We start from the raw sequence: 23,733 nt of genomic DNA on the forward strand, positions 1-23,733 counted from the left end.
ACTTAATAATTCTTGAAATTAGTTTCCAAAACAAATATAGGGATTAATGAAGAACATGTTGAAATATATTTTATGACAATTTTCAAATAAGGCAATTAAAAGTTAAAATTTCAAAGTATCAAAACATGATGAAAGGGAGTACTGAAATAAACATAAATCTAATACTCTTTAAGGTTTATTGACTTGTGATTTATTCCATGAACTGTTTATTTTCCTATAAATCACAGTTTTCAATACATTATTCTTTAATATTCATTAGAATTACAATCTTCTACTACACATTTGAATTGTTTGCTTGTGTTTTTTGGCCATAATTGGCCCTGTGTCCATTTAATCATAAGATGTCATATTGTTTTATATTTCTAACCACAACAAATACTACAAATGCTAAAGCACTGTTCATAGGCTATGAATTTATTGCTTGACTCTGGTATTACAGCGCCACCTCCCCCAGATAAAAGACAATGATTTGTACTCTTAATGGAAATGTCAAATTTTTTTGTGCAACAAATTAATTCTGGGTGTTATTTTTCTAAGAAAAAATATAGAAATGTTTGTTTCTATTATTACATTACAGCAGACATTAGTCGTCTGAGATGTATTGAACAAATAAAATGGAAGGAGAGGATGGTGAAGAACATTTTTGTTTTTTGGTAAAGTAAGGCGTAATTGGAAAAAAGCAACATATTTTCACAGAAATACTTCAAACAAGAAATGGCTATAAAGTAGTTATATAAATAACTATGTATATTAAATACATATAATGTTGGTGTGTTTGAAGTGGGAGTATAATTAGATATAAGGAAAGACTTTTAATAAAATATTTACACAGACAAATTTTCAGATATAAAACTAGAAATTTCGTATTTAAGAAATAACAGGAAAAGTGTTATTTACCAAAAAATTTTCTTTGAAAAACATTTTTGAGGTCACCAAATGTTGGTTGTTTTTAACTCAAAAATGTTTGAACTCAAAACACTTTCACGACGTTTTTTTTTATTAATTTTTTACAAACTAGTTCTTTCATTAAAAATCTATGTTGGCTGTCGTTTTCCCGAAAATTACCCTTTCAGCTCGACTACCGTTACCTTACTGTTATTCTATAAATAACTGACTTAAAAATAAGGAATTTACAAGAGTGACGTATCTTTTGAACGAGGTTTTTGTTTTTAATAGTTTATATGTTATTTTGAAGGGTACATATCTGCCATTAATTCTCACTTAGTTATTGAAAATTATACTGTAAAAAACTACGTTTTTTTTGCTGCGAAAATGTCGAATTTTCTCCCAACAAAGCGTCAAATGCGGGAAGTTTTGATTTACTTTTTTAATTTAAAAAAAAAATGCCGCTGAAGCACATCTATTGGTCATCAAAGCTTACAGTGAATGTGTTCCATCGGTGTTAACGTGAGAGAGATGGTTTGTTCTGTTCAGATTGTTGTAAAAGTCAACAAGAGCTTGCAAAATCATTGAGAGCTACTCAAGCAGCCATTTCAAAATGTTTGCGAGTAGCAGGATTCATCCAAAAGATGGAAAATTGGGTACCGAACGAATTGAAGCCAAGAGACCTTGAAAGACGATTTTGCATATTCGAAATGATGCCTGAACGTTATAAAATCATTTCTGCATCGATTCAGCCCAGCCGAATCGACACCAAAGCCAAATATCCATGGAGCTAAGGTAATTCTCTGTATTTGGTGGGAGCAAAAGGGTCCTATCTATTATGAGCTACTGAAATCTGACCAGACCATCACAGGGATGTTGTACCGAATGCAACAGATTCGTTTCAAGCGATAATTGGCCAAATAACGCCCAGAATATCCTTCCAGACATGAAACCGTAATATTCCATCATGACAACGCTCGGCCACATGTTGCAATAGCTGTTAAAAAGTATTTAGAATTCAGTTGTTGGGAAGTTTAGCTTCACTCGCTTTATATTCCAGATGCAGATACGAATCGCTTGACTTTGGACCAGAGTATCCGATCATATGTTGCCAGAATGAGGGGAATAATGGCCAATAGTTTGAACAAATTTTTATTGTACAAATGTTTTAAAATAGAAGATACAAATTTGAAGAAATCCCACATTTTTAAGTCATACACCCAATAGTAACAGCGTCTTATCACTATTGTTTATAAGTAGAAGTTTCTACTTATAGAAATGTTGATGCACATGATGAATGTTGCAACCAGCCATTGCAAGCCATTAATTAAAATTGATAATAGAATTTCATAACTTTTTCTTTTTTACCTTTTAAAAACTGTGGTTTATTTCCTTTAAATAAATCGTATTCTTCTAATTATAAATAAAAGCGACCTGTTGTTTAAAAATTGTAACAACCCCTTATTTAAATTAACACAACAGTTTAAATACACACTCCATTTTAATACACACACTTCAAAAACACACTTGTTTATAGTACAGTTTATATTATCTACAATATCGCCTACGATACACTGACTCCTCAGCAACTCGTTGTTTTATTTTTTTATCAAAATATTTTTTCGATGAATAACTAAAAACTCAAACAATTTCACCTAAACCACATTAAATTTTAATTAATAAAATTCGAATAAAAATTTGTACAAACATAAACTTTATACTTTTGCCAATAGAAACAATTTTGTGCACATTCATCTGTTGACACATCCTTTACACAAAAACTTATTTGCCGCGCATTCACATTTCTTTTTTTCTACAAATATAACTCGACAATTACGTGATTCTCTAAAGTAAACATAAACGTTTTAGTCGTATTTCGTTTCCATTCAAAAATTCACACACAAAAACTTAAACAAATATTCGCTGCATACTTTTGGGTGTTTATTTTATTGAGATAGGATAATAGAGAGAGTAAAAGAGAGAGTGGAAATGGTATTTGAATGTTTAATTGAACAGAAACAATTTAAACGTTTGAACATTTGAGTTTGACCTTAAGGCTAACTGATGGAAAATTGTTAAGTCAATTATTTTAGAATCAAGGGGGAGGAGGGGGTTCTTTTTTTTTAAATTCCAAAGAAAAAAAAATATTTATATTAATGGAAAATATTTGTAGAATACTAAAAGTATTGCACAAAACTTTGCCCCACAAGCATTTAAGCTTACTAAAACTAGGCTTACTAATTGAATTGAGACAAAATACAAAAGCAATTTAAATGATGAATTCCTGTAAACATCATCATCTATCATAATTCCTATAGTAATAACAAATAATTCCATTCTACTTACCTTCGGCCTCGGTATCTCCTCATACATGGGATTATTTGTCACTTCTATGCTCCATCTGTCCAGCATTACAACATTCGAACGTTTAATTTTATCCATTAATTTTGGTATATTTTCACCCTCATAACCGCCACCCCAACGCAAGCAACGTGCCAAATCATTGCCAGTGCCCAATGGTATCACACCAATTGCTGGTTGTGTGGCAAACTCTACGGAGTCTGTTAGCCAGAATGTATGAAATTAGAAAATACAATAATGCAACAACAATTTTCAAAACAAAACCATAAAAAGTTTTTTTTATTTTTTTTTTAAATATTTAGTTTTAAATGGTTTTCAAAAAAAAGCATTTTAGAAGATAAATATTAAGTATTAAAAACTAATGCATACATGAAATATATTTTACAATGTATGTATGTGATTCTACTTACCCATGGCTTCTAATACCCAACCCACGGTGCCGTCGCCACCACAGCAAATAACTTTAAAATTGGGTAAATCCTTAAATAATGTAAGACCTTAAAAAAGAAAGTGGAAACATAAGAAATTAGTTTTAATAAAGGCAGGATTTATAAACAATTTTAAAACTAAAAGTTACAAATTTTTAAATATAAACTTTAGAGAAAGTAGCTAAGAGCTCTACAAAGTTTTGCACATCAGAGTTAGGTGGACTTTGACACTAACCCCTATTAACACGAAGCCTGGTTATGTGTTAACTAATTGTTATACAGACAGGTTTTCATACAAAACTTAATTTTAACCGACAGTATAACTATTAGTTAACACCTAACCAGACCTAACCAGTCTTAATGAGGGTTAGTGTCCAAGTCACCTAACTCTGGTGTGAAAACTTTATAGAGCTCGTATCTAAGGTCCCTAAAGTACAGTTTTTTATGATTATTGAAATCATAGATTGATATTTGAATAAAAATCCCTCCTAATATGGGCGTGACATTTTATAAATATAGAAAAACATATAGTTTTGCATAAGTTATAATGTAAATTAGGAAAAAAAATGTTAAACTATAGAAAACGAATAAAATCTGTTCAAATAATCTATTTATTAAGAAAACTTTATTTTACATTATTTTTTTCGATAATAATCCAAGAATTAAATGTTTATTAAATTAAATACATAAAAGTGTTGCATATTTTAAGGCAGTCGTAAAAGAATTATGCTTGTTTAAATGCTTAAATGGTAGTAAAAGTATACTATACCTATCTGTTAGAAAAGTGGAAAGAAAAAAGATTTTAGAGTTGTAGCAAGCGGTAGTGGTGTAAAGTTTACCACTTCGTGAGACAATAATAACATCATGAATGAATTAGTTTAGGGTTGAGTCTTTATTGTCCAGTTTTTAGAATTAACCCAAAAATCACTTAATAATCTTAGCACAGTAATTTTCAAATAAATTTAAAATATTTAAAACGATATGAAAAGAAAATCCTTTGAGTTTTTAAATAATGGTAATAGTACAAACATACTAAAACTATGTTAGCATTTTTTTAGTAAAAAAAATTCTTGACTTTTAATATCAATATATCAAAATCGACTTTTTGCGAAAAAGAACTTTTTTATTGTTGAAAACAAATCTCTGTGTTATCAGAAACAATGTTTGTTCTACGAATTTTTTATTTCTGAATTTTTTGAAAATTTTTATGTTACCCCCGAAAATCGCCTTTTTGATCATTAAAACCAAAAAATTAAGCTTGACAATGTTCCGAAAATTTATCCAGGAATGTTAGGTCTACAGTTTTTCTGAATGTACCAACTTCGAAAAAATCAAAATAAGATTATTTTCTTAAATTTATAAGAAAAATGTCATTACCACCACCTTGCGGTAATTTTTTGCAAGAATTGGTGAAACAGAAAAATAGATAATTTCAAAACTTTTTAAAAGAGATATCCGCGATGAAATTCTGACAAAAAATAAGAAATTTAGACGTAAAAGTAATAAATATTACACCGAATCTGGTTTTTTTATATGTAATTAAGTTTATTAATATCAAACGAGTTTATTCAACGTTATTCAATATTATATATAGCAAAATTTGTCACAATTAGTTTAGATAGCTATTTTTCATCAAACATTCAAAAAAAAAAAAAAAAATAAAAAATTAAAAAATATTTGACCTAATGACGCTTTCTTTTCTGACACAAAATATTGACAACATATTTCGTACCATCTATTAAAGGTTAACAATTAATGTGTTACAATTTAAAGGATCATAATAGAGCAAACACCATTACCATTTATACAAATTTCCATTTATATCATATAATTAAAACTATATTTCTTGCTATCATTTTAACACTTTTAATAAAAAAAAAATACAAAAACTATGTATATATTTCATTAAAACAAGCGAAATTCAATAACAAGAAAAGCTGATTAAAAAGTGGTGCCTTTCTAACCCTTTGATAAAATTTAGGGTGAAACATGTAGCATATTTTCGTGGTTTTAGGGCAACATTATTTGAAAAGAACACATTTTACGCCTATCAATCTACATTTTATTCAGAAAAGAATACATAGAAGGCTAAAAGGCAGAATATAAACATTATTTTGTGTCAGAAAAGAAAACGCCATAAGTCAGTTGTCATAACTGCATTTAATGCAACATTTTAATATGTGCTTTTAATTTAATTCATGAAAATGTCTTTTACTATACATATATGCTAACATTATGTAACTTTGGATTTTTTAAATTATTAACTGCAGACTTTTTTAATTTTAATTTATATTCTTTATGTTATGAAGAAGTTTTTCGTTGTTCATACGTTATTTTTTTTAAGGTAATAAACAAATTAATATCACTTATACGCCAAGTGTGAATAAATATTTAAATAAAGCAAAACTTATACCCTGCCACATTCACCAATGAAGTCTTTCCCAGTAGTTTTACAGGAAGTAAATGTATGCCATTGTATTTTCACAAATTATTTGGCTAACTCCAATTTAGACTATTACGAAATTGTACACATACAATAAATAACGATAGGTTTTAAATTTAAACACGATTAGCAACTAGTAATGTAATATATAGTTGATAAATGGAGACTGCACTGCATGATCATTGTAAAAGTGTCTCTGCTAGAATATGCTGGAAATCGTAAGCAGATACCGCTGCTGTATGATGCAAATTGTAAACAATATTTTTATAAATTATGTGGTCTAAAGTGGAAATAATTATCTATAAAACTATAAAGGTTTTAAAATTACAACCCATTTAAATTTTCTTCATTTATAGCTTTTATTTTGAAACATTTGTACAATATAAATTTATTCAAGGATTCCGAGTCAAAAGAACTGCTCATATTTTGAGGCCAAGAACGAATCAAGCCGATAAATATAAAATAAAACAAGTAAGAGAGCTATATTCGGCTGTGCCGAATCTTATATACCCTTCACCAAATTATACTTTAAAATACATTTTTTTAAATATTTTTAGGTAAACAAAATTAATTTTATTTATAGATTTTTGGTAATTATTCGAACTTTTTTATGACAAAAAAAATTTTTTGATGAAAAAAAAATTCGGGTTAAAAAATATTTTTCCCGATTTTGACCCATTGGAGGTCCAACTTACTATAGCCTTATCTACATCGTTGCAATGGACTTTAAAATATCTATCATTAGATATCCATATTGTCTATATTAATGACTTAGTAATCCAGATATAGATCAAAAATGGGTCAAAAATCGAGGTTGTCCCGGTTTTTTGCTCATATCTCCGTTATTTATGGACCGATTTTGCTGATTTTAAATAGCAAACTTCTCGAAAGCATGTCTGACAGAATTATAGAATATTTGGATCCCGAAGATATCTGGGGTCTTCAGAAAATTGATTTCAACAGACAGACGGACAGACAGACAGACGGACATGGCTTAATCGACTTCGCTATCTATAAGGATCCAGAATATATATACTTTATAGGGTCGGAAATGAAAAATGTAGAAATTACAAACGGAATGACAAACTTATATACTATATACCCTTCTCATAAATAAGAAAAACTAAAGGAATTAAGTGTTTTGGGCGATAAACTAAAGCATACTTTTAGGCAGTTAAAAAAAAATTATTTCGACTTGTTTAACGAATTTTTTGCGATTTTAATATTGAAGATGAAATTTTGTTGTTCTTTATGACAAGGGCTACAACTTTGCCTGAGAGAGTAAATCAAAATTCCGAACTGTTTGCAAGATATGAGCCTGAGAAAATGATCACTTTTTTGCAAAAATTACACCGAGGTCCCAAATTTTTGGTTGAAGACTAGAAGCTGGTCTTTAGACTCACTATTAGGTGTGAATTAGCTTCCGCCTAGGATACGTAAATGGTAAAATAATTAGTAATGTAACTGACTCCATGTAAGGGGTATCTGCCCTTACATAGTCTCTTTGTATTGCATGTAGGATCAATTGATTTCCACCTTGGACTGGCTATCATCGCATATCTAATTCAGCAACCAATAAAATCAGTAATATGCTACAGTCTTCCAGAACTGCTGGTCACTTATATATAAGTTTAAAATATACAAATTAGTACTGATAGAAAAGTTTTAATTAAAATATTTTCTCTCGTAAATAAACATGTATGCATGTATTGTATCTACACTATGGAGATGAGTGTAGGTGTGAGTGGTAAATAAATAAACCGACACAGATTGAAAAAGTCAAAAAGGAGAAGGCAGGCAGGATATTTAGCTGATGGTAATTGCAAAATATAATTTCAATTTTCAGTTATTTTTCAGTTAAGGCCTTCATGAGAAAGTTCGCATAAACACTATGCGAGAGTTGTGTTAAGTAAATATGTTTATAATAGCTGACAACATTTTATATTCATTAATTAACTAGACTCACCTTCTTTGGGACCACCTTTGGACAGATCGTATACCTGACGTGGATTTAGCATGTATTGGAATTTACGTAGAATACGGTCACCTTGTCGACCGCCACTTTTGGGATTAACAAACACCAACAGAGGGCAACTGATTTCATTTGGTGGTGTCATTTGGAAATGTGTAGCCTGTTGATGATGTGATTGGGATGTAGAAGATTTCTGTTTTAGTTGTTTTGCAAATTTAATTTAAATATTTTTTTTTATTTTTGTTTTTGGACAATATACACAAGCGTTTTTATATACATGAACAAATACAATTATATAGACGAATATATAATTTGCATTTTATGGGCACAAAGGGAATTTGAAATTTAATTTTACAGATTGTGATGGATGATGAAAATTGATGATATCCAAATCATTATAAAATGATTTAGGGTTTTCATTCGTACATTCGTTCGTTGGTTATTTGTTTAAAATTTATGTATATAGTTTGATGATTTCAGTTTGAGGCAGAGGTTTAAGAAAAGGAATAAACAGTAAAATATATAGTTAGGTTAGCATTAATAATAAACAAAAAGCTGTGTTATAGGAATAGATGTTAAGATTGGTTTCATGGATAAATACAGAAAGATCAGAAACTCTTATGTCAAAGACCTAACTCAGTTATCAGAAATCAAAGTGAGAATGTTTTAGAACAATAAAAAAACCAGTAAGAAAGTATGGTCGGTCACGCCCGACCATATAATACCCTACACTAAGTAAAAGAGCAAAAACATTTTTCTTTTAAAATTTCAATAATTTATATTTTTGAGTGTTTTATGGAAGTGGCCCTTATATGGGGGATATGACCAATTATGGACCGATACCATGAAATTAGGTCGTGTGATTTATGTCTATTTTTAAGCGATTTATGCACGTTAAAGTGATTTTTGGAAGCGGGTCTATATGGGAGCTATGACTAATTATGGACTGATCGTAACAAAATTTAGTGACATGAATTTTGAATATATAAAACTTATTTGGAGCGCAATTTGTGGAGATACATTTATAAATTAAACATTTATGACCGATAAAGTCCAATTTCGGAAGGACATTTGTATGGGGGCTAGGTGAAATAATGAACCGATTTCAGCCAGTTTCAACAGGCTTGGTCCTTGGGCCAATAATATGTACCAAATTTGATCGAAATATCTTCAAAATTGCGACCTGTACTCTGCGCACAAGGTTTACATGGACAGCCGGACGGACGGACGGACATCGTTTAATCGACTCAGAAAGTGATTCTAAGTCGATTGGTGTTAGACTAATATTTTTGGGCGTTAAAAACATCTGCACAAACGCATAATTTCCTCCCCTCTATGGTGGTGTAGGGTATAACTATGGGAAAACAAAATCAACACTCGTTTGTGATTATTTTGAGTAATTTTTTGTCTCAGGTTTTTTACTAGTTTCCGCTCTATCTGTATTTCTCTATGGTTGGTATGTACTTAGTTATATGTAGAGTTGGTTTATGTTTGAACTTGTATTGTGCATATAGTGAAATGTGTTGAAAGTTAGCGTTTGTTCTAAATACCGATCGAATCAGAAGTGATTCTGAGTCGATCGATAGGAAATTTTACATGATTTTGTAACTAAACTGTATTTCGGCCGTCTAAAAAATTACAGTTTAAAATTAATCAACTCCTAAAAAGCACTAAATTTCGACATTTCTTTTAACTTGTAGTTGTTGTTATTAAATTATTTTTGTATCGAGTAAATAATTATTTAATCATTTAAATGTTTATGGTGTATTAGATGAACTTAATTATTGTATTTAGTGAGTTATAGCAGTATTTGTATCTATTTTTTTTGTTAAATATTTAAATGTAAATATATTGACAAATTACCTTATTTGCTTGATTAACAGAACGTTGACGATCCAATACAGCCGGACAGATGGCTGTAGGTGGCACAATTAAATCGGAAAATTCCCCCAAACTACATTCCTTCTTCACCGATGAAGCACAACGATTGTGAAGCTGTAAAAGGAGGTTTATAAAGTATAGAAAAAGAGAAGTGGTAGAAAAAAATAAATTATATAAAGTAAACAACTAAATAATGATAGAGAAAGTAATCTATTTATCTTTATTTTTTTTTTTTGTAAATAGCTAAACAAAATTATAAGGTTTTTTATATTGTAAAAATAATGTTGAACTAATAAGTATATAGCAATTGGGAATACTTGCTATGTAAACTTCAAGTAAACATACAAAATAGCTATGCCTTTGGAATGAATTTATTTTAAAGCAGTGGCATGAATTTAGCTTTGAAGTATCATCATAACAACACGCGCCGCTTATTTCAAGAATGTATTGAAGTTATTTAAAAAAAAAATGAAATAATTAAAACGAATACTTATATTATCAAAGGACTTCTAATACGATATTAAGGATGTTGTTGTGTGCTAATTTAATACACATCAAATTTTAAATTAAATTTTTGGTGCAAATAAGTACTGTGAACAAAAATGTGTTCCTAGGAAAATTTACATATAAAAAAAGTTAGACAGTGGCTGTTCAGTATTTTTTTTTTTGTTATGAAGATGTATTGGAATTTTTGTGTATAAATATAGGAATTTTTTTGTTTAAGTTAACGTTAGAATGTTAGATTTTTGGAAAATACATTAAGTTTGTTGGCGGTTGTCTTAAAGTTTGGTCTTAAATTATTTTTTGTTTCTACTAAAATGATTTAGCTGATTTTGTGATAAAAGTTAATATTATATGGAAATCTCATTAATTTTACATGATGTAAATTTAGCTGTAGTTAATTTTACCTCATGTAAACTTTGCTATAGTAATTTTACATTATTTATACTTTATTATTGTAAATATTACATGAAGTAACCAAGATTTTGTGAAATTTACATAAGCAAACTGTACTACAGTAAATTTTACATTATGTAAAATGTTCCGTAGTGAATTTTACATGATGTAAAATGTTGTGTAGTTAATTTTACGTAATGTAAAATGTTCTTTAATAAATTTTACACGATGTAAAATGTTTTATAGTAAATTTTACATGATGTAAACGGTTCTATAGTAAATTTTACATGATGCAAAAGGTTCTATAGTAAATTCTACATGATGTAGAATGGTCTGTAGTAAATTTTACATGATGTAAATGGTCTGTAGTAAATTTTACATGATGTAAATGGTCTGTAGTAAATTTTACATGATGTAAAATGTTCTATAGTAAATTTTACAAGATGTAAAGTGTTCCATGGAAAATTTTACATGATGTAAAGTGTTCCATGGTAAATTTTACATGATGTAAAATGTTTTATAGTAAATTTTACATGATGTAAAATGTTCTGTAGTAAATATTACATGATGTAAAATGATGTCAAATATTCTGTAGTAAATTTTACATGATGAAAACTGTTCTACAGTAAATTTTACATGATGTAAAATGTTCTGTACTTAATTCTACATGAATTTTACATCATTTAGTAAATTTCACATGACGTAAAATGTTCTATAGTAAATTTTACATTATGTAAAGTGTTCCATGGTAAATTTTACATGATGTAAAATGTTTTATAGTAAATTTTACATGATGTAAAATGTTCTATAATAAATTTCACATGATGTAAAATGTTCTATATTAAATTTTACTAGATGTAAAGTGTTCCATGGTAAATTTTACATGATGTGAAATGTTCTTTAGTAAATTTTACACGATGTAAAATGTTCTGTAGTAAATTTTACATCATGTAAAATGTACTGTAGTAAATTTTACATGATGTAAAATGTTCTATAGTAAATTATACATGACGTAAAATGTTCTATAGTAAAATTTACATGATGTAGAATGTTCTATAGTAAATTTTACATGATGTAAAATGTTTCAATGTGAAAAATGTTGTATAGTAAATTTTACATCAAGTCAAATGTTCTATAGTAAATTTTACATGACGGAAAATGTTTTATTATAAATTTTACACGATGCAAAATGTTTAAAGTTAATTTTACATCAAGTAAAATGTTTTATAGTAAATTTTACATGATGTAAAATGTTCTATAGTAAATTTTACATGAAGTAAAATGTCCTATAATAAATTTTACATGAAGTAATATGTTCTATAGTAAATTTTACATGATGTAAAATATTCTGTGGAAAATTTTACATGATGTAAAATGTTCGAAAGTAAATTTAACATGATATAAATTTTTATAGTAAATTTTACATTATGTAAAATATTTTATAGTAAATTTTACAATATGTGAAATTTTCCATCATGTAAATATTACTATGGATCAGTTTACATCATGTAAAATTTTCTACGGAACAGTTTACATCATGTAAAATTGTTTTATAAACCATTTATAAATTTAAGAGTTGATTATGTGAAGGTATTTAGTAGGGTATTCAATTAATCGGGTTGCTGGTTTAATCGGTTAATAGAGCAAATAATTAATCGGGGTTTAGATTTAATCGGTTAATGATCGGTTAATTTTAAATTATTCGATTAACCGAATAATTTCTATTTTAATGTTAAACTAAATTAAAGTATTTTATTAATAAAAAGAACAAAAACGTAAAAAATAAACAAAACATAACAGTTCAACCAAAAAGTAAATAATTTTCTTTAGTTTTAAAAAAACTCTTTTGCTGATTTAACCGATTAACGGTTAACCGATTGAATACCCTAATATTTAGTAAATATTTGTAAGCATTCGCTTTAATGGTTAGAAAGCTTGTATATATTTTTCATATACCTTAAGGATTCCATAACAAAAGACACTAGGGTGAATATCACAAACTAAAACAATAGGGACACAGAGGGGTCATCTCCAAACTTATGAGAAAAATCTCTTGTTTTCTACATCCCTTTGTAGTGCTTAAAATTGAATTTAAGACAAATTTAAATAAATAAAATCTTGTTTACAAAACTTAACAATAATAGATTATAGCAGTTTCCAAGATGGGTATAACATTATTTTAGTAGAGCACAACGTATTATGGCAAATTTCCTTTTCTATTCTATTTTTTATTTATATTTCTTTGCTTGATTGTTTTTCTAACAATATAAACAACTAACAATATTCTGTATAAAAACCAGCATCAAAAAAATAATTTAAGTTGAATAAAGAAGAGTAAGGAAAATTGGTTATTTTTGTTGACGAAATTCAATAAGAAAAATAGATGGATACGAAAACAATAGTATTAAAGAGGGGAAACTACTGAGGAATAACTATTTATTACTAAGTTCGTGGATACAATAGCAAAATAAATTTGGTAGAAATTGTATTTACTAAAGAATGCTGAGCTGAGCTGTGCTGGTGGTATTAAGCTGACAAAACAAAAAAAAAAAAATAATTCACAAAAGGATGTAGATATGAAACTGCTTGATACTAAACACATACACGCGGGGTGTATGTAAGTACAAGTCAAGTAAAGACAAGACAAAACAAGATTGTTGCAGAAATTGCACACTTAAGACTTGTTACAAAATACGTGACAATTTTCAATTGTCAAGTTAAGCGGAAATAAAGAAAGCAAAGCAACGCAACGTTGTTGTTGCGCTAATAAAAATAATATAAACTGCTGCAACAAACAGATTTGTCTGAACAAAGCCATTCATTTAACCAACCAAAACACAATGTCAATAGGAAATGAAAGCAGTGACATTTTTGAACGATCACAACTGGTTTGTGACTGCTAGGATATTTAGGTGGCTGCCATGACATTTAGAAACTTTTCGCTATATGACTAATCCAGAAAAAATTTGATAATAACTTGAAATTACTAAACAATATGTTTTTTGTGGTTAGTACCTAATAGTTAAGCAAATAATCAATGTATCCTTGATAGTCAGTAGTTGTCACTAATGTCTCATCACTTGGTTGACTCTAATTTATATATTTTGGGTCATTTGTCACTTATGTGATCTTTGTAGTGCTAAGATAAGTCAATTGATTACTTTATACATCCCAGGTAACCTAGCGTGAAGTCAATTGTCTCTTCACCGTCTCTAAGCACTTTAGAAAACAGTTAATTTACGCACTATTGGAGATTGGAATGTCTAGTTGTTAGATGTCTTGTCTAAGACATTAAAGTTAGACTTCTGCTTACTGTTTTCAGCCTTTAGCTTAGAGTACTGGTAACAGTGTGATATATTCACTCTGTTTACTTTTTACTCTGGTCGGTTTTAGGCAATAGAACGATAAATTTCAATTAAATTATAATAATCAAGTCGAATATAACCTTAATTTATGTTACCTATAAAATAAAAAAAAACTTGTAATAACTTCTACTATCATCCACAACGACAAACCAAAATTTGTTTCCTATTTTAAGGAGGTAGTACAAAAAAGTTTACTTTAGTTTAGTTTATTCAATAACAAAAAAAAAAACAAAAAAGTTAAAATAAATTTAAAATTCCCCACAGGTATGCTAACGAATTGGTTACTTTATCATAACACAGGTCAACAGCAAAAAAGGCTTGAATAACCATTATATAGATTCGAGTACAAAAATGGTAAAATTGTTCAATTCTATGGAGAGATTTTTTTTTAAAAATTTTTAAGTAAAATAATAAATTTTGTTAGACGTTTCTCCACAAAATTAATGATAACTCAAAAAAGCTTAGTCCGATATTAATAAAATAAACTTAGAACGATTGAAATTTACATAGCCTTTAATCCTTTTATATATTGCATTTTAATCGGCTCAGTAGTTTCGGCGTTATAATAACAAATTTAAACAAAAAATAAATTTTTTATGTGAAAATAGAAAATTTTTTCGTTTTAAAAAAATCATGAAAAATAGAAAACGGCAAAAATTTGTCAGATTTATTGCTTTATCGTAAAGCCACATGTAATAGGAACAAAATGAAATATCGACTATAAAAATCGATTGATTCTTTTCGAATCTATTCACAATTAAGTGAATTCGCTCATTTTCACAAAATTTAAATTTTTTGTTTGATTTGCATGAAATTGAGTCGTTAATGTTCTTCTTTCGATGGATTGAATTTTGAAAACGTTTTCCCCATGCTATTTACAAATTTTCATGTATATATTGCATTTCAATCGGCTCAGTAGATTCGGAGTTATAATAATAAATTGAAGCAAAAAATATCTTTTTACGTGAAAAAATAAATTTTTTTAGTTTTAAAAAAATCATGAAAAATAGAAAATGGCAACAAAATGTCAGATTTATGGTTCATCGCGAAGCCACATGTAATAGGAACAAAATGAAATATCGATTATAAAAATTAATTGATTCTTTTCGAATCTATTCACAATTAAGTGAATTCGCTCATTTTCATAAAATTTTAGTTATTTTTTTTGATATATATAAAATTGAGTAGTTAATGTTCTTCTTTCGATGGATTAAATTTTGAAAACATTTTGGCCATGCTATGTAGAAATTTTCATATATACATTGTGTTTCAATCGGATCAGTAGTTTTGGAGTTATAATAACAAATTGAAGCAAAAAAAATATTTTTTACGTAAAAATAGAAAATTTTTTCGTTTTAAAAAAATCATGAAAAATAGTAAACGGCAGAAATTGTTCACATTTATTGCTTTATCGTAAAGCCACATGTAATAGGAACAAAATGAGTTATCGATAATAAAAATCGATTGATTCTTTTCGCATTTATTTACAATTAAGTGAATTCGCTCATTTTCATAATATTTTATTTTTTTTTTTTGATATACATAAAATTGAGTAGTTAATGTTCTTCTTTCGATGGATTGAATTTTGAAAACATTTTGCCCATGCTATGTAGAAATTTTCATATATATATTGCGGTTCAATCGGATCAGTAGTTTCGGAGTTATAATAACAAATTGAAGCAAACAAATACATTTTTTATGTGAAAATAGAAAATTTTTTCGTTTTAAAAAAATCATGAAAAATAGAAAACGGAAAAAATTTGTCAGATTTATTGCTTTATCGCAAAGCCACATGTAATAGGAACAAAATGATATATCAATCATAAAAATTGATTGATTGTTTTCGAATTTATTTACAATTAAGTGAATTCGCTCATTTTCACAAAATTTTTGTTTTATTTTGATATACATGAATTTGAGTAGTTAATGTTCTTCTTTCGAATCGAATGATTTTTTCGACATGAAATGCATGTAGTACTCGGAACCACAATACATCAAAATTGTGTAGTGGTTTAAAAAGTCTTTTAAATTTTTTTCGATTTTGTTGCCTTGTGTAATATTCCACACCAAACTTTAAACAGTTTCCCCACACAAAATCAAAACATATTTCGAATAGATATTTTTAAGCACATAAGGGAAACGTGATTTTTTCTAAATTATTTCTATTTAATACCATTTTGCAACAAATTAAAAATAATATAACAAATTTAGCTGATACTTATGTACATAAGTAACAAATATTTAGTAGCACTTTGCAATTACTATAGCTAATGCTTTTGAAATGAAAAATGAACTTACCATCATGTGACACCAACGACACGTGAGTCCTGTAATGCCATGATATGCTTTAATACGTTTACGACATTTCGAGCAACGTCCGTAACAGTTGCCTTCCACCCAATGATGCAGTAGATCACCACCGCCCTTGACCTTTTTCGATTTGACATATGTTGTTATACAAGATGCTGGAGCATGTTGAACGCAACGCTCATGTACTGTATACTTGCACACTGTAAATGACAAACACACACACATCCAAACGCGTACATTGGGTTAAAGATGTCAGGCACAAGGAGAACATGAAAAGGAGAATGAGAGAAGAAAAAAATAAAAACAAAATTAATGAAAATATTATGGAAAAACAACTGTCATTGAATAAAGAAAAATTGATGAAAAGCTTAAAGGAGAAGATTTTCTATTTTTTTTGTGTATTCTCGCAACTATTATTGAATGAAAATAGCTTTCGAGAGCAATTACGAGGTTCGTAAGAGTGTGGTGCTTGAATTGGATTGTATGAGATGCATTGAAGTGTTTAACTTTTGAATTAGTTAGATATGGATTTATATGGACAGCGGAGCCGACTAAAGCAGGCTCTATAAATGTTTATTAAAATGCCCTTTTTTCAATAAAAAACAAGTAAGAAAGTATGGTCGGTCAAGCCCTAAGTAAATGAGCAAAAACATTTTTCTTTTAAAATATCAATAATTTATATTCGTGAGTGGGGCTTATATGGGAGCTATGGCTCCCTGTGTATACCAACATTTTTAAGAGATTTATGCACGTTAAAGTGATTTTCGGAAGCGTGTCTTATATGGGAGCTAGGACTAATTATGGACCGATCATCACAAAATTAGGTGACATGTAGTGTTTATAAAAAACCCGACTTTTTAAAAAAACCGGTTTGTCGGTTAGCCGAAAATTGGCCTTATTATAAAAGTTTAAACAATAAATGTTTATATGTAGAAAACATAAAATATCCACTGAAGTATAGCTTTAAAATTTGTTTTTAGTAGTCAGGAATGTAAAAATTTCAAAATTATTGTCTCAGTGAGTATAACTATGTTACCAAATATATAATACTTGTTTCAATTATTGATTTATTCATTAAATTTCAATAAAAAAATGTAAAACATAAAATTGTTAATTAAATATTTGACCATTTGGAAATTGGTATCACCTCGATTTTCTGATGTGAAAAGACCTAGAAGATGCAAACGCACTTCTTCTTAACTGTGATTATTTGTCGTTATAAATCATAATAAATAAGTAATAAAACTACATTTTCTTCGATTATTCGAATAATTTTTAATAGAATAATCCCGTTTTTAAAGTAAAATACATTTCACCACAAACAATTTCTCAACCCTGATTTTAACTTTTTTACTAAGAATCCACCATAAACCGTTTTCCATTAAAAATCGTTAATAAACGTACTAAAAACCATATTTATTTAAAAACTTCTTTCTAACAAAAAAAAAAAAAAGTTTTTCTCTAAAAGTCGTTTTGCAATAAGTTTTTTCTATTTTTCTGAAACATTTTTTTTAACCGAAATTGTTTGACACTAAAAAACATTTTTTACTGAAAAGTGTTTGTAAATCCGAAAATACCGTTTACAAGAGAAACTATTTTTCTTAAAGCATTTTTTCACTAAAAACCAAAACCAATTGTTATAGTTATTATACCCTTCACCATGAGTGGCAAGGTTTGTCATTCCGTTTGTAATTTGTATATTTTTCATTTGCGAACCCAGAAAGTATATATATTCTGGACATCAAAACGGGGTCCCTTCGACTCTACTTGATTGTTCGCACGTAGTGAACTACCACGTAAACCAATATATATTCTGGATCATTATAGATAGCGAAGTCAATAAAGCCATGTATATGTATGTTGAAATCAATATATCGGGAATTGACATCATGACATCAATATATTGGGAATTCTTCCGGCTTGTACTACAAATGGCAGAGATATAAGGAAAAAAAAACCGGGACAACCTCGATTATTGGCCTATTTTTTTTATCTATATCTGGATTACTAAGCCATTAATATATCTAATGATAGATATATCAATAGATATTCCATTGCAACGATGCATATAAGTTGGACATACAATGGTTCAAAATCGGGAAAAATAACACTCTGCTACAAAATGACACTTTTTGTCAGAACTTGAAAAGCCACCTAATGGAGGTTGTAGGCCTAGGTGAGGACATACTGAAATCGTTTTCAAAGATTTTCAAACACCCTCAAAATTTTGAGTTATTTTGAAAAAACTGTTTTAGGGTAGGTCGTAGGACTGTAGTACCTCTAACTCACAAATTTTTAGGCCGATTTAAAAATTTTATACAACTATGGATAGGTAAATAATTGGGCTTTCATAATCTGTTTTCCTCAAAATTGTGTAAGTTTTTATAAAAAGTTTCGATTTCTTTCTTATTTTTTTTTTCGTAATTTTTCAAATTCAACAACAGTAGTTTTATTTTTTTTCTATGAAACCCAATTTCTTTTTGCACAGAATTTTAAAGAGAATTTTATGTAGAGAAAAACGAGACATTATATGTTAAAATCGGTTTATACTTGCAAAAGTTATTAAACTTTTTCGAATAAAGTTCGACAAAATTTACTTTGTAAATTTAAAATTTTACAAATATTTTTTTTTTATTTTTTTTGTTTTTTTTTTATTCATATGGGCTGGGGGAGAAAATACTAAAAAAGGATTTAATGAACAGTTGAATAATTTTTACAATTTTCATCCGATTTGAATAATTAAACACATGTTTTGTTAAGAACTAAATTTCCTTTATTCATTGGTATAAATTTGTATAAGCTTCTATATCAAAATAAGCAATGAAAAGCGACTAAAGTCAAAAAAGTTGATAACTTTTGTTTTTCTTTTAGACATTCTTAACAAAAGCAATACTTATAACTTACAAATGTATCAAAAAATGCACGTCATTTTAAAACATAATCAGTTTTCTTTCCAAAACCGTTAAAAATTTAAAGTCGGACAAAAACTGACTGAGTTATAGATCGATAAGTTAAAGAACATCACTGAAAACGTTTTTTTCAGAATAACTTCTGAATTTGTGGGTGTTTCTGAAATTTTTTGACACAATTTGTAATGTACTCAGTAAGACCTATAACCCACGCTAGGTCGTTTTCCAAGTATTTTTCCATCGTAGCACTGTGTAATTTTTAACCCGAATTTTTTTTTCAACAAAACAATTTATTTGTTAAAAATTTTTTTTCACTACTAAATTTAAAAAAAAAATGTTTTTAAAAAATTAAAAAAAAAAATTTTAAAAAAAAGTTGAAAAAAATTTAAAAACTATTTTTGTTTACCTAAAAATATTAAAAATTTGTATTTTAAAGTATATTTTGGTGAAGGGTATATAAGATTCGACACAGCCGAATATAGCTCTCTTACTTGTTATACCCTTCACCTTCGTTAGAAGGGTATATATAAGTTTGTCATTCCGTTTGTAATTTCTACATTTTTCATTTCCGACCCTATAAAGTATATATATTCTGGATCCTTATAGATAGTGGAGTCGATTAAGCCATGTCCGTCTGTCTGTCCGTCCGTCTGTCTGTTGAAATCAATTTTCTGAAGACCCCAAATCAGCAAAATCGGTCCACAAATGGCTGAGATATGAGAAAAAAACCAAGACAACCTCGATTTTTGACCTATTTTTGACCTATATGTATCTGGATTACTAAGTGTTAATATAGACAATATGGATATCTAATGATAGATATTTCAAAGACGTATATAAGACCATAGTAAGTTGGACCTACAATGGGTCAAAATCGGAAAAAAATAAATTTTAACCCGAATTTTTTTTAAAAAAAAAAAATTGAAAAAACAAAAAAAAAAAATTTTTAAATTTAAAATAACAATCGAATCCAAAAAATGAAAAAAACAACTGTAAAAAAAATTAAATTTTGTTTACCTAAAAATATTTAAAATTTTGAAGTATAATTTGGTAAAGGGTATATAAGATTCGGCACAGCCTAATATAGCACTCTTACTTGTTTTTTATTGAAACCGATATTTAATAAAAATAGTTTTTCATTAAAAAAATGTTTTTCATTATAATAACGTTTTCACTACAAAAAGTTTTCACTTAAAAAACCGTTTTTAATTCTGATAGTACTTTTTAAATTATTCTTAATTAATCAGCTTGGAAACATGGAATTTGTGATGAATTTCCCTTTTAAATAATAACTAACCTTTAAAAATCATTTAAAGTGAATATGAAACAATTTAAATAAAAGTAAAGCCAAATTGAATTTGTACTTACATACACAGCAGAGACCTTTTTTGCCCAAACCCACCAACATATTTAGGCAAAGATTACAATATGCTGGTTTCTTAAAGTGTTTCAAACGCCAGACGTGTATGCCATCCTCCTTTAAAGCAGTACTATCGACACCTAGATGGAAAAAAATCCAAAAAAAAATATAAACAAATATAAGAAAGAGAAGAAATATGTGAAAAGGAAACTGAAATTTAAGTAATTTGCACAAAAATATGAAACTGACAGTGTCATCATTATCACAGTCAGTCAACTGCATTTCTTTCAAACCTTACAAACTCATACAAGCATTTCTTTCACCTTAAGTTAATGCAATTTTCCTACCAAAAAATAAACTGTTTATTTTCGTTTCCTTCAAATACATAAGGGTGTGATATTAGGTGTCATAACGTCCTAATATATTATGATAGTTTAAACAAATTACATACTTCAAATAGTCTTATTAGTTTAAAACATTTTTGTTTGAAACACAACAAAAATTTGTTTAAACTATCATAACATATTAGGACATTATGACAATATTACCTAATAGCAGACCGTGTGAATCCCCTCAATAGTATAAAGCAGGTTGTCATATGCATATGTTGCTTTGATAACATGAAAAATTTTAGCAAGAAAAAAAAAATATATTTAACATTAAAGCAAAGAAAATAAATGGAAATAGAAACGAATGCTTTTATTTTTGCGCATTAAACCAGCCAGCTACAAAGTAAACAAGTTAAAGCAAGTACTTAATAACCAGTTTACAACAAACAGGCAGTGAGTAAAAGTACAAATACTTGTAAGTATGATTTAAAATGCTTATTTCCTGTTTAAACTATTTCCTTTTCATATAGCTCGCTCAGCTGTCATAAAGCAGAGCACAGTGGGGTTAATCTTTACAATAGAGGTAACAAATCTGTATGTTATAAACTAATGTTGCGATTGAGAAATAATGTACGAATGAATTGTAGATGAGGATAACAGTTTTTTACAATTTAAATGATAGTTATGTTTAAATTTTCGTTTTTTGCCTTTTATTAACTCTTTGTGGTTGAGTGGTCACTTTACTAACCACCTTTTCTATAGTCTATAGTCACAGTGGGGTTAATCTTTACAATAGAGGTAACAAATCTGTATGTTATAAACTAATGTTGCGATTGAGAAATAATGTACGAATGAATTGTAGATGAGGATAACAGTTTTTTACAATTTAAATGATAGTTATGTTTAAATTTTCGTTTTTTGCCTTTTATTAACTCTTTGTGGTTGAGTGGTCACTTTACTAACCACCTTTTCTATAGTCTTTAAAACATAGTTTATTGGCATCTATTATATTTTTTGAAGTCATCGTTTATGATTTTTTGCAAAACTTTGCCGTCAGGGTGTTCTGGTTAGATGAATAGATTAATTTGAAAATATTGTAAAAATCACGGTGGTTAGTAAACTAACCACTTCACTCCACAAGTAACCTTGGAATTGGGTGGATTTTTTATGTTTTGATTTATTTTTTCTTACTTTTTATAATAAACTGACCTTGATTAAAGTAAAAAAAAATCCAATTGTTTTGATTTTAAACATATTCACAAAAAAGCGTGGCTGAAAGAGTTAAGAAACCAGAGGTGATCGACTTTGACACCCTGTATCTCTGCTTGTAGTTTAACAGAGTGGTCACAAATTACATTTTCTTAAAGCCTATATCCTCCTCTACGATTCATTCATACATCACTTTGCAATCGGTCCATTAGTTTAAAAGATTCAAATGTATTTCCACTTTTCTTTACGATCGTACCCACTGTGCAGCATCTTTATAAGTGTGACTGTGATAATGTGAGTACTATATTTGTTTATAAATGTGTGTGTTTAGTATATCAGTGTAAGTAACTTAACACTTACACACTTACAGTTGTTACACACACTTAAGTTTTTTTTTTTTAAAAAAAAAAGAAAATAAAATTTATCTTTATCTTTACATACCTAATAGTACTAGTAAAGGTATCGTTGTCATGCCGCCACGTTGCCATTCTTCCAAGGAAACAGTGCCATCGGCATCATAGTCAATTTCTACCATCATATCTTGAAGTATCTAAACAAACAAACAAAAAGAAAAGAAAACACAAGTATAACTAACATGTGAAATTGTATTTTACTGGGAAACGGTTAAAAAAAATCTTAAACTACACTTCTTCTTAGAAATAAGAAGCAAAAATAATATAAAAAAAATATAAAATAAAAACGAAAACTGTAAGGAAAGTAATAAAGATTTAGAGTGGGATGAAATTACAGAAAAACTGCCACTTTCAAGTGTGTAACCAGATTTTTAAATCATAACTTAATGTTCTAAAGGGAATTGTTAAATTTTAAAAATGGATTTCATTTCAGACAGGGAAGAGCTGCATAACAATAAAGTAGAAATAATTTAAACTACAAAAGAAATTGTTAGAAGAACTGAAAAATTGAAACAGAAGAAGGCTTGCTGCAAGTTCTTATCTTATAATACAAATTATTTTAAAAATATTTAAGAAAAATTAAAAAAAAATTATGTTTAATTTTTGTCAAAATGTATTTCAATATCTTGAATTTGATTACACAGTGCAACACGAAAAAATAACCATAAACGGACACGTGATAAAATTAAAAAAAAGATCCCAAGGATTTGGGGCATCGGTGTCGTTTTTGGAAAAATAATTATCATTTTCTCAGGCTCATATCTTGCAAACAGTTCGGAATTTACTCTCTGAGGCAGAGTTGTAGCCCATGTCATAAAGAACAAAAATTTTGAACATATAAAATTAAAAAAACTTCATCTTCAAGATCAAAATCACAAAAAACTTTAAAAAATTCGATTTTTTGTACCTTTTTTCCCCTGTTAAGGTCCATAGGTAGCAAACCGTTCAAAATTCAAGGAAATAATCAACTA

General features: G+C 28.3%; 1 protein-coding gene across 1 annotated transcript in view; it reads right to left on the reverse strand.

Moving 5' to 3' along the window:
• Dgk (diacyl glycerol kinase 1) overlaps window positions 1-23,733 on the reverse strand; it is a 201,471-nt gene that overhangs the window by 22,267 nt on the left and 155,471 nt on the right. The window contains exons 11-17 of the mRNA XM_065513526.1: window positions 22,791-22,899; window positions 20,820-20,951; window positions 16,531-16,742; window positions 9,953-10,084; window positions 8,084-8,282; window positions 3,657-3,743; window positions 3,232-3,446 (exon numbers count right to left, since the gene is read on the reverse strand). Coding sequence (XP_065369598.1) covers window positions 3,232-3,446; window positions 3,657-3,743; window positions 8,084-8,282; window positions 9,953-10,084; window positions 16,531-16,742; window positions 20,820-20,951; window positions 22,791-22,899 — 1,086 coding nt within the window. The remainder of the gene's footprint in view (window positions 1-3,231; window positions 3,447-3,656; window positions 3,744-8,083; window positions 8,283-9,952; window positions 10,085-16,530; window positions 16,743-20,819; window positions 20,952-22,790; window positions 22,900-23,733) is intronic.

Source organism: Calliphora vicina, chromosome 5 (genome assembly GCF_958450345.1).
Source record: "Calliphora vicina chromosome 5, idCalVici1.1, whole genome shotgun sequence".
Lineage (NCBI taxonomy): Eukaryota > Metazoa > Arthropoda > Insecta > Diptera > Calliphoridae > Calliphora > Calliphora vicina.